This window comes from Colobus angolensis, unplaced genomic scaffold, assembly GCF_000951035.1.
Source record: "Colobus angolensis palliatus isolate OR3802 unplaced genomic scaffold, Cang.pa_1.0 Scaffold1, whole genome shotgun sequence".
NCBI lineage: Eukaryota > Metazoa > Chordata > Mammalia > Primates > Cercopithecidae > Colobus > Colobus angolensis.
This window is the reverse complement of record NW_012110918.1, coordinates 4,152,054-4,164,798: the sequence shown is the minus strand read 5'-3', so window position 1 is coordinate 4,164,798 and position 12,745 is coordinate 4,152,054. Positions and strand designations below refer to the sequence as shown.

The 12,745-nt window shown below is 43.5% G+C and overlaps 2 protein-coding genes across 3 annotated transcripts in view; both read left to right on the top strand.

Moving 5' to 3' along the window:
* LOC105504130 (glycerol-3-phosphate acyltransferase 3-like) overlaps positions 1-6,959 on the top strand; it is a 135,025-nt gene extending 128,066 nt beyond the window's left edge. The window contains 2 exon segments of the mRNA XM_011931455.1: positions 4,859-5,437; positions 5,440-6,959. Of these exon segments, the coding sequence (XP_011786845.1) occupies positions 4,859-5,437; positions 5,440-6,176 (1,316 nt within the window). The 3' untranslated portion in view covers positions 6,177-6,959.
* FAM20A (family with sequence similarity 20, member A) overlaps positions 1-12,745 on the top strand; it is a 68,219-nt gene that overhangs the window by 32,244 nt on the left and 23,230 nt on the right. The gene's annotated exons all lie outside the window — the stretch shown is intronic.

Below are 12,745 nucleotides of genomic sequence, written 5' to 3'. Positions count from 1 at the left end.
CCCAGCTGATTTTTGTATTTTTAGTAGAGACAGGGTTTCACCGTGTTAGCCAGGATGGTCTCGATCTCCCGACCTTGTGATCCACCCACCTCGGCCTCCCAAAGTGCTGGGATTACAGGCATGAGCCACCACGCCTGGCCATTTCTTTTATTTTAAATGATTGAGTTTGTGGTCATGTGTTATGGCAGCCTCAGTAAACTCAGACACTCCCCCTGTTCTCTCTTTCCCCAAGAGCAGTCATAGCCAATGACTGATTGACCAGAGTAAGAGTATGTATTAGTCCATTTGTGCACTGCTATAAAGAAATAGCCAAGACTGAGTAATGTGTAAGAAAAGAGGTTTAACTGACTCACAGTTCCGCATGCCTGGGGAGCCTCAGGAAACTCACAATCATGGCGGGCGGTGAAGGAGAAGCAGGTACCTTCTTCGCAAGGTGACAGGAGGGAGTGAGCACAAGAACGAGGCAGTGCCGCACTAAACCCATCAGCTCCCTTGAGAACTCACTCACTATCATGAGAACAACATGGGAGAAGCCACCCCCATGATCCAGTCACCTTGACCTGGTCCCTTCGTTGACACGTGGGGATTGCAATTCGAGATGAGAGCTGGGTGGGGACGCAGAGCCAAACCATATCAGAGTACAAAGGTCAGCTCCTTTGCTTCAATGCAGGACAAACTTTCAGGTATAACAAGCCTAATAGCTCCCCAAATGATCAGACCAAGACCAGGACTTCTTTGTCTGGCTTCTTCCTCCCCCGTCCTCACTTTCTTACTAGTTTCTCCAGGGAGCACCTTCATAATAAATCACCTGCTCCTAAACACAAAGCCCATGGCCAGCTTCAGGGAGAACCTGACCTATGACAGGCGGCCTTCACTGGGCAGAACAGAAGCCACACCTGAGGCCCAGGCTTAGAGAGATAGTCAAGAGTTTAGTTTTAAACATGTTGAATGTGGATGCTTTTAAGGCAGGGGTCGGCAAACTGTGGCCTGTAGACCAAATCTGGCCCATGACCACTTGATTTTGTAAAAACAAACAAAAAAAGCAGCATTAGAACATAGCTTTGCCTGTTCATTTACAGATTGCCTAAGGCTCCTTTCGTGCAATAACAGCAAGGTTTGGACAGTTGAGACAGAGACCATATGGTCCACCAAGGCTAAAATATTTGCTATCTTGTCCTTTACAGATATGAGCAGCGGAATTTATGAGTCTACAGCTGAAAGAGCTGGAAGAAAACATTTATGAGTCCTTTGCACACAAGTGATCATTGAAGCTGGGGGGTGGATGCGATCACATCCAAAGCAAAGCTAGAGGGAGAAAGAAAAAGAGCCAGAACAGAAGCTTTCAGAATTGTAGTATTTAATGATGGACCAAGGTAGACTGAAAAGGAGACACAGACTAAGTGGCCAAAGATGCAGAAGTAAATCCAAGGAAGTTCCTTAAAATTTGAAACATCAGAAAAACATCTTTCATGTTGACCATTTATTATGTCTGAAGACAATGAAAGCTTTTATTTTCTCCTGGAAAGTCAGAATTTAAAACTACCCATCAAAAGAAATGTATTTTCTCCAGGGCAATCAAAATGATTTTCAATAAAATTTTTATGGAGTTAGTTTGTTCCAATGCAACTAAAAACATAGAGAGATATATTGTATACCTATGCAAACCCTTAGCTCTGAACTATCCAGTGATGTTCAAACTCATAGAGAAATGTCTAATCCTGACTAACACTTTTGCCATTTTCCTTCTTTGACCCTGCTGTACCATTGCCTCACTCCTGGGGAATTCCTTTATTTAGAAAGTTTTCTTTGTACACAACTTGGAGCGAAATACTCTGAAAAAGACCATATTTGTCTTGGATTATAAACCATCAAACCCCTAAAATATTTCATAACCCACTAATACCAAAAAAAATATACTCAGGCCATAGTAGCTGCGTATGTCAGTACTAGTGGAGAGCTTCCAACTTCTTTCCATAATAAACTTTAAGCACCTTCTGTGCACAAGGTGCTGTGCTAAGTTTTGGAAGGGGCACAAAGTTGAGTAAGACATTGCCTCTGCCCGCCCTCAGTTAGAAGAAACGAGAAATGTGCCCAAATTGAGTAATATTTTGTGCCTATTACTCAAAATATGGTAAGAACAATAAAAGAAATTGGAGTTTTATGAAAATTTGGAGGAGTGAGAAAGAAAGCTCACATCTGGTTGGTTGTAGGACTGGAAAAGGTTCAAGGAGGAAGTTCCATGGGAGTTTGGCTGGGAGGAATTTCTGGAGATGAAAATGTAGAAGAAGGCATTCCAAGGTGATGGAACAGCATGAGGTGGGAGGAAAGTACAGGAACACTAAACATAGAACTTAGGTAGGAGGGCAACGGGTGGGGAGGAAGATTTAAAAAACTAAAACATTTGGGGAAATGCTAAAGTAGGAATTTGGATGAGAGTTCATGGACAGCGAGGACCTATTGAAGGATTACGTAGGAGGGAAATAAGTGCTTGGAACTGGCCCTGGACAGTGAATTTGGCAGTGAAGGAGGCCTGGAGCGGAGAAGGGAAGAAGACTGAGGTCGTGAATATCAGTAAAGAGACTATTCCAGGATCCAGATAAGAGGGTTAAGGCACAGGCAACAGAAAAAAAAGGGGGGGGGAAATTAAGAGGTAATGGACGGCCAGGCATGGTGGCTCATGCCTGTAATCCCAGCCCTTTGGGAGGCAGATCAGTTGAGGTCCGGAGTTCAAAACCAGACTGGCCAACAAGGTGAAATGCCATCTCTACTAAAAATAACAAAAGTTAGCAGTGCGTGCTGGCACGCACCTGTAATCCTAGCTACTTGGGAGGCTAATGCAGGAGAATTGCTTGAACCCAGGAAGCGGAGGTTGCAGTGAACCAAGACCGGGCCACTGCACTCCAGCCTGGGTGACAGAGCAAGACTCCGTCTCCAAAAAAAAAGGTAATGGAGGTGAAACTCCAGGATTTAGAAATGATTGAGAAAAGGCAGGAACCAAAGATGTCTGTGCTCTGTAGCTGGGAGAACTTAGAACTTAGCTCTATAGTTTTGGAGGGGAACAAACGGGGGTCTCGACTTCCCCTTCTGCTACTGCCCCACTTCTCCACTGTAACACCCATTGGAGAGGATTGCTGTGTCTGTATTTGCATGGTGAGGTATCAAAATTAGTCCAAAGGGGTTTGACGTCAACCCACAAAGAACTGTTAAATAAAACAGCCATAAATCTATGCTCTAAAACTAAGTTGGAGGTGGGAGTCCAATCCTATTCCTTCTATTTCCTCAGTACAAGGAAATTGATGCACTGGGGAAGATTTTCAAACCTGAAGCCCTGTGGTTAGTGATGAGGAGCATGGGGAGCCGCCCAGTCTTCTGAGAACCTTCCAAATCCTCCCTGAGCCCTCTGAGTCACAGCCGTCTCCCCTCCCTGCCTGGAGCACTCGCAGCACCCCAGTGACTCTGCCCTCAGGGTCCTGGAAGAAAACAGGGTACAGATTGGCAACCTCCTCCTGCCTTCAGCTCCCATATCCCAGGAAGCAAATGTAACTCCAAGCTCCCACTTAAGCCACCTAAGCTCCATTTCCAGGCTTCCTGCCTTCCCCCATGCCTGCAGACACCCACCTCCTAAGGCCCAAGCCCTGACCTGCCTTGGTTTTCCCTCTAATGCCTTGATAACCTGCCTATTGCTTACTCTGCACACTAAGAGACCACAGAAAAGCTACAGCAGGATTCCAAGGTCCCTCGGATGATCTGCAGTCTCACACACATGCCAAGGCATGCAAATGGTGGTGGTGTCTAATGCAAGTATGACATAGATGCCATTCCCTTGCTTATGGGATGTTCCAAGGGATTTTGTGGTGGCTTGCAAAGCTGGTTGTTTCTGGTTACCCAGTAGAACAGTGTTTCTGAAAAAAAACCATCATCCACCTGGTCTCTCATCTTTATAAGTGGTAAAAATCATAATTAAAAATAGCCACCATTCTTGGATGCCTACTCTGTGGTTGAATATTACTGCACTTAATTCTGATGGTATACAAGGAGGTAGTATCAGCATTCCCCGTTTCCTGCAATGAGTAGACTGAAACTCAGAGGGCTTAAACTACTTTTTAAGCCTGTACCTTATCTTCAGTCTTCTCATTTGCAAATTGTGGATAAGAATATGCATTTCGTTGGGGGCTGCAGGATCACATGAGACATTGTGTTCATAGCAACGACACTAGCATTGATTTTTGATGCTCCACTGGTGAGGGGCAGAACCAGGTCCTTGTGACACAGACTCTGCATCCATTTCTGTTATTGCACTACTGATTAGTTCTTGTTCGAATCGCTGTGCATTCGGTGACCCTCTCACCTCATTACAATAGGGGTCAAACTGTGTCATTGTCATCATTGTCACCAACCAGTGACACCAAAACAGAGCCCTCTGTTTGGTCTTTGTGCTGTTTATCCTTTATTTGGGAGAGTCAAATAAAGGTTAATGCTAGAGATGGAGACATTTGAGATGGTCCTTGAAGGACTTCTGTAGGTGAAGATTGATATTGAAATGGACTGAAATCTTGGAAGCATCCTAAGAAAAAGAGTTAGGGAGATTTAGAGAGGTTAAAAAAACAACAACAGTAACTCTAAGTTAGTCTGGTGATGAAACAAAGGTACTGCATGATAATGAAGATTATTGAGAAAGATGCCTATCATGTTGACTCACGTATAAGCTCATCTTAGGAAAATGGTTTTGTTTGTTTAAGAAAAAAAAAAGTCAGAGGTAAGTGCTGGGCTCGGCACTCTGCTCCTGGAACTCCCGCAGGACTGCCTGGGGACAGGGACTGCTGTGGCGCTCGGTCCTCCACTGCGGACCTCTCCTAAGTGGGTGCGCCAAGTCATGGAGGGCGCAGAGCTGGCCAGGAAAAGATTCTCTCTGCCTGGCTGACGCTGGTTCTCAGCTTCATCCTTCTGCGTTCGGTCTTCGGAGTGTCTCTGGGCATCTCTGAGATCTACATGAAGATCCTGGTGAAAACTTTAGAGTGGGCCACAATACGAATTGAAAAAGGAACCCCAAAGGAGTCAATTCTTAAAACCTCTGCTTCTGTTGGTATTATCCAAAGAGATGAGTCACCCATGGAAAAAGGGCTCTCTGGTCTATGAGGAAGGGACTTTGAGCTGTCTGACATGTTTTATTTCTCCAAGAAGGGATTGGAAGCCATTGTGGAAGATGAAGTGACCCAGAAGTTTTCCTCGGAGGAGCTAGTGTCATGGAAGCTCCTCACAAGAACCAATGTAAATTTCCAGTACATCAGTCTGCGGCTCACTATGGTGTGGGTGCTGGGCGACATAGTGCGCTATTGTGTCCCACTGCCTCTGAGGGTTACCTTGGCTTTTGTTGGGGTCAGTTTGCTGGTTATAGGAACTACACTGGTTGGGCAGCTGCCAGACAGCAGCTTCAAAAACTGAGTGAAATGGTCCATCTAACTTGCTGCCGGATCTGTCCGCGATCCCTCTCTGGTACCATTCATTATCATAACAAGCAGTACAGACCCCAGAAGGGAGGCATTTGTGTTGCCAACCATACTTCCCTAATTGATATTTTAATCTTGACTACAGGTGGATGTTATGCTATGGTTGGCCAGGTTCTTGGCAGCTTGATGAGAATTATTCAGAGAGTTATGGTCAAGGCTTGTCCTCATGTCTGGTTTGAATGCTCAGAAATGAAGGATCGACACCTGGTTACTAAGAGACTAAAAGAACATATTGCTGATAAGAAGAAATGACCCATATTAATTTTTCCTGAAGGAACTTGTATCAACAATACTTTGGTCATGATATTTAAAAAGGGGAGCTTTGAAATTGGAGGAACCATACATCCAGTTGCAATTAAGTATAACCCGCAGTTTGGTGATGCATTTTGGAACAGCAGTAAGTACAACATGGTGAGCTACCTGCTTTGAATGATGACCAGCTGGGCCATCGTCGGTGACGTGTGGTACATGCCCCCCATAACCAGAAAGGAAGGAGAAGATACAGTCCAGTTTGCTAACAGGGTTAAGTCTGCTATTGCTATACAAGGAGGCCTGACTGAACTTCCCTGGGATGGAGGACTAAAGAGAGCAAAAGTGAAGGACACCTTCAAGGAGGGGCAGCAGAAAAATTACAGCAAGATGATTGTGGGCAATGGATCTCCCAGCTAAGAAGACACATGGCAGCCTTTAGATCTAGAACTGGCCCTTAGAAATGGAATGGCTTTCTTTTTTGTTTTGTTTTATTGTTTTATTTTTATTATTGTTAATCTTTTCTACAGAATGATTGTCTCTACCTCTTTATGCCAGAGGCAGAAGCTACAGGTGCCCTTTTTGGCTTTTGTTGTTGTAGTAACATTAGCCCCATGGATTGTAAGGTGGTTTACTGAGTTAAAACAGATCCTGCTTTTGTAAAATGATGGCGTCACTGTTGACTGAATGAAATATTTGTGTAGAAAAAAGTGCTTGTAAAGTGTGTTTGGAACTCATTGATAGGGTAACTCTCCAAAAATGCCCAAACTCTCTTCTATAATTAGCCTTGCCACTTTCTTCAGTCACATAAATGGTGAGATTACACATCAGTACAAGATGACCGTTATGGTTATGGTCTACTGCAAGGTTGAAAGGAAAAATGGAGGATTGTATTTAGGAAAAGGGACAACTTTGTGGCCACCTACTGTGAAAGTCAAAAGGAAATGTAAATTAGTGTTATTCGTGTGTTGGAAGAGAAATACTATTCAGTAAGCTTCGCCAAAGAAAAGTGAGTCAAAGTTAATGTGTGCATGTGCATTTATATGTAGGCAGCTCATAGACCACATTTTAGCCAGCAACTGATAACAAAGAGCTTAGTTTTCCTTGTTTGAATGCTATAGATCTATACCTAGTACCCCTCCCATCTACTGATTTGCTTGTTTTTATAACCAAATACATTTTCAGATAGAAGGAGCCTTAAAATAAATCACATTGAGTAACTTCAGTATGAATGAATGAGAGTGTGTAGAGCTACCCCTCACCCTCCCCCCATTTGTGGTTTATTCCTGAATTTTCTCAGTCTCTTAAACAGAAAAAATGACTGATACAATTACCTTTTGGAAACTGAGCCTTAATTTTTTTTAGAGGAGGAAATAAGTTTTCCCCAACTCACACATCATAAGCAATGTTTGACAGCAATATAATGCCATTGTAAACTCCTGAGAGTATTGTATCTGTTCTGGTAACCACGTACAGAATGTGAAACTGTCTTATGAATATAAATAAATTCTATATTTCTAAAAAAAAAAAAAGTCCCTAATAACTGTGGACATGGGGAACAAATTTCAGAGTCTTGCATGGACATCATGGGGCAGATGAGCTTCTTTCCTTCCAGGGTATGGGCTGTGAAAAGTGGAAGCTGACACCATCTCCCAGAGCCAGTGCAAGTATGTGGCACATCAGGAGGGGGTTTGCATCTTTCTTTTCTTTTTTTTTTTTTTGAAACAGAGTCTCACTCTTGTCACCTCGGCTGGAGTGCAGTGTCACAATCTCAGCTCACTACAACCTCCGCCTTCCGAGTTCAAGCAATTCTCCTGCCTCAGCCTCCCAAGTAGCTGGGATTACAGGCACCCACCACCACAGCCGGCTAATTTTTTATTTTTAGTAGAGACGGGATTTCACCATGTTGGCCAGGCTGGTCTTGAACTCGTGACCTCAGGTGATCTTCCCACCTCAGCCTCCCAAAGTGCTGGGATTCCAGGCATGAGCCACCACACCCCGCAATTTGCATCTTTCAAAGGGCAGCTTAAAAACTTGATCCTAACCAGCTGGAGAAAAGGGATCCATTCTGTTCAGATAACTACGTCCAAGTATGATGGCTGCATCCAGGTACTCAGACGAGACCTTTGAGCGACCTCTTGCCCTCTGTTGCTTACTTCACTATTCAGTTTTCCTCAGTGGTGGCAATACCAGGCAGGCTTTCTGGTCACTGGCAGCTCTTCATGTACGGTCTTCTCATAGCTGAGAATCCCAGAAAAGGAGAACAGCTCTTCTCTGCTATCCTTTGAAAAATCTTTAAGAATCCTCAGATTGGTAAAGCTTGGGTCATTTGCACATGCTTGAATTAACCACAGGGACTCAAGGAGATGGGGCATTGTGATCTGAAATTGTAGGTCACAGATCATGCAAGTACAAGAGGAAATTTTTTTTTCTTTTTCTTTTTCTTTTTCTTTTTTTTTTGCCAGATCTTGGAAATGCAATTCAAATGAGAAGATGCAATGCTTTAAAAAAAAAGAGGTGGAGGGGTGGAAAAGGATGCTAGATGGGGAGACACATGAGGAGTGAGAAAGAGGTATGCAAAAACAACTTTCAATGTAATTTGTTTAATTGCACAATTACAGAAATATATGAAGTAAAAATGAAGCTACTCATGCATACCCCCAAGGGGCACCATCATTGAGTTTGGTATGTGTTCTTTTCATGCACACTAAATGTGTCTATGTCTATATAAGCACCTGTATATGATATTTTTAGCAAAAAGAAAAAGACCCACTCTGCAACTGTTCTGAAATTAGACATCTTTCTACGTCACTACATATAGAGATATCTCTTAAATACCCCTGTCCTCGATATTTCTCTTTTCTCCAGATTTTACAGTTACAAACAATGGTGAACATCTTTGAACATATTTTCTTGCAGAGTTGTGCAAATCATTCTACAGGATAAGTTGCAGAAGTGAAATTGCTAAGTCAAAGGGTACACTCATTACACGTTTTGAAATGTACTGGGGGCCGGGTGCAGTGGCTTACGCCTGTAATCCCAACACTTTGAGAGGCCAGTGGATCATGTGAGGTCAGAGGTTCAAGACCATCCTGGCCAACATGGTGAAACCCCGTCTCTACTAAAAAAACAAAAATTAGCCAGGCACGGTGGCACGCACCTGTAATCCCAGCTACTCAGGAGGCTGAGGCAGGAGAATTGCTTGAATCCGGGAGGCAGAGGTTGCACTGAGCCAAGATCATGCCACTGAACTCCAGCCTGGGCAACAGAGGGAGACTCCATAAAAATAAAAAGAAAAAAGAAAAAAAGAAATGTACTGGGAAATTACCCTCTAGAATGACGTGCCAACTACACTCTCGTCAATAATTCAAGAAGGCATTATAATAACGCTACTTGATAAGCCTGTTTAAAACTTTTTAAGGTTTCCATTTTGAAAGAGTTTTTATAATTGTGAAATTCATGTGGATAAGTATACAAGTTGGACTATATAGGAAAACTCTTTTAAAAAAAAGCAATCACAAAGACTAGCCCCACCAGCTGTTAAAGTGTTTTATCAAGTTAAAAAAGTTCAACAGCATTGCCTTGGAATATGGCCAGACAGAACATGAAACAGAATGGAGCTTCCAGAAATAGACCCAAATACGAATGGAAATGTTTTGTCTGATAAAAATGACGTTTCAAATCAGTGAAATTAAAAAATAAATTTGTTTAATAAATAATTGTTAGAGAACTAGCTAGTCACCTGGGAGGGCGGAAAAAGGTGAACCCATACCTAACACGTTTTATCTAAATAAATTCTAGACCTCTCAGATATTTAAATGGAAAAAAATGATTATGTTTTTAAAATAAAAGTAAATGTTAGTAAAGTAAGGGAAAGCTGGCTGGAGACATACAGACCTGGTCAACAATTTGCCCTTGCCCTTGATTTTCATCAAATGCTAGATCTGAAGCAGCTTTTACATTTGTCACTTTGGATAATTATACCAACAGTACAGATTGCTCCTTTGTCTTGGAGGGGGCGGGATGGACTGATGGCGGCTGGACTCCTGAGCCTGCTGCTGACCTTTAGGGGAGGAATAAGTTTCAGGCCCCTTCCCCCACCCCAAGCTGGAAGGCTGGCTGAGGGCTTGCTGTCTTGGGAGAGAAGTCCCAGCCATCTTTCTACTGCTCTTGGAGACCAAAGTCTTAAAATAATAGGGTATTCTAGCTGGGTGCAGCGGCTCATGCCTACAATCCCAGCACTTTGGGGGGCCAAAACAGGAGCATCACTTGAGCCTAGGAGATCGAGATCAGCCTGGGCAACATATGGAGACCTGTCTCTACAAAAAATAAAAAAAATTAGCCAGGCATAATGGCACATGCCTGTAGTCCTAGCTACTTGGGAGACTGAGGTGGGAGGATTGCTTAAGCCCAGGAGGTTAAGGCTACAGTGAACTGTGATGGTGCCACTGTACTCCAGCCTGGGCAACAGAGCAAGACCTTGTCTCAAATAATAATAATAATGATAATAATAATAATGTGTTCCTTTGCTTTGCCTTGTCTCCTCCATTCATATACGTCCCCAGAGTAATATGTGCGCAGGGGGATTTAATATTGCCTCACATTGACCAGCTCACTTCTTCATTTGCGTTAACAGCACAGGGCAGAGAACACAAACTGGATGTCAATTGTTGTTGTTGTTGTTGTTTGGCCCACACAGGATATTTTTTAATTTGAGTCAACACTTTTTTTTTTTTTTGGACTTGTATTTTAGAATCAGGGGTTCACGTGCAGGCCTGCTGCAAAGGTATGCCATGGTGTACGAATGAATCTGTCACCAAGGTAGCGAGCTTAGCACCCGATAGGCAGTTTTTTTCAATCCACCCCCCTTTCCCTTCCCCCTCTAATAATCCCCAGTGTCTGATGCTCCCGTTTGTGTCCATGTGTACCCAGTCGTTAGCTCCCACTTGTGAGTGAGAATATGCAACATTTGGTTTTCTGTTTCTGCGTTAATTCACTTAGGATAATGGTTTCCAGCTGCATCCATGTTGCTGCAAAGGACATGGTTTCATTCTTTTTTTATGGCTGCATAAAATGGTGTATATGTCCCACATTTTCCTTATCCAATCCATCACGGATGGGCACCTAGGTTGATTCCACGCCTTTGCTATTGTGAATAGCGCTGTGATGAAAATACAGGTGCGTGTGTCTTTTTGGTAGAATGGTTTATTTTCCTTCAGGTATATGCTAGTAGTGGGATTGCTGGCTCAAATGGTAGCTCAACTCTTCATTCCTGAGTCAACACTTGCAAGGAGAATCCAAATCCTGATCAAAGTCTGGATTCTAGCTTCTCTTGAAAACTAGAATCATGATTTCCCTGGAAATTATAAGTTTCATATGAACAGAAACATTGTAGATGTGTGTACACAGCCCTAGCTCCAAAATACAAATCAGTATCTAGTATCTCAACAAATAGTTGATGAATGAGTGAATGGATGAATAAACAATGTCAGAACAACTCTACAATCAGCTGAAACTTAGTAGCAGCTGTTCCCCTTTACATGGAGAGTGTGCTCTCTAGTTCGCCACACTCCCTACCCCTCCTGCCTGCATTCTTCACTCATGCTGTCTGCCTGTTTCTGCAGGTATTCTATAGGTATTTAAGTCTGTGGACCCTCTTGCCATGACAGTTCTGCAGCCTGTACCTGTTTTTTTTTTTTTTTTTTTTTTTGAGACGGAGTCTCGCTCTGTCGCCCAGGCTGGAGTGCAGTGGCCGGATCTCAGCTCACTGCAAGCTCCGCCTCCCGGGTTTACGCCATTCTCCTGCCTCAGCCTCCTGAGTAGCTGGGACTACAGGCGCCCGCCACCTTGCCCAGCTAGTTTTTTTTTTTTCAGTAGAGACGGGGTTTCACCATGTTAGCCAGGATGGTCTCGATCTCCTGACCTCATGATCCACCCGTCTCGGCCTCCCAAAGTGCTGGGATTACAGGCTTGAGCCACCGCGCCCGGCCAACCTGTTTTGTTAAGTGACCCTGGGGAACTCAGAAATATAAGTCCCATCTGAAAGGTGATTAACCACTTTAATGACAAAATAAAAATCTAAAACTTACATGAGGGGCAGTGGTTCACATGTATCATCTCAAGAATTTAGGAGACTGATGTGGGAGAATTGCTTGAGGCCAGGGGTTCAAGATCAACCTGGGCAACAAAACAAGACTCAATCTCTGGGGAAAAAAAAAAAAAATTAATTAGCTGGGATTTGTAGGGCATGCCTGTAGTCCTAACTGCTTGGGAGGCTGAGGCAGGAGGATTGTTCAAGGCCGGGAATTCGAGACTGCAGTGAGCTGTGACTGTGCCACTGCACTCCAGCCTGGATGACAGAGCAAGACCCTCATCTCTAAACACAAACAAACAAACAAACAAGAACACTTATATGAATAGTTTTCTAGAGCTAATAAAAAATATTACTTAGGGTTATTTTTAAAAGAAATAAAAGCATATGCTTACAATAAGAGCATTTAGCTTTTGAGCCTCTCTGTGAACAAAATATACATTTGCTTTTTAGTTCTGAGTACAAATTACCGCAAACTTAGACACTTAGAGCAACACCCCATTTGCCCTATAGGTCAGAAGTCTGGGATACAGTTGCAGGCCATTTTTGTGTTGCTATAAAGAAATATCTGGCCAGGCATGGTGGCTCACACCTGTAATCCCAGCACTTTGGGTGGCCAAGGCAGGCAGATCACCTGAGGTCAGGAGTTTGAGACAACCGTGGCCAAGATGGTAAAACCCCATCTCTACCAAAAATACAAAATTAGCCAGGCATGGTGGCATGCACCTGTAATCCCAGCTACTCAGGAGGCCGAGGCAGGAGAATCGCTTGAACCCGGGAGGTGAAGGTAGCAGTGAGCCGGTGAGCCAGGATCATGTCATTGCACTCCAGCCTTGGCAACAAGAGCAAAACTTCGAAAAAAGATGAAAGAAGGAAGGAAGGGAGGGAGGGAGGGAGG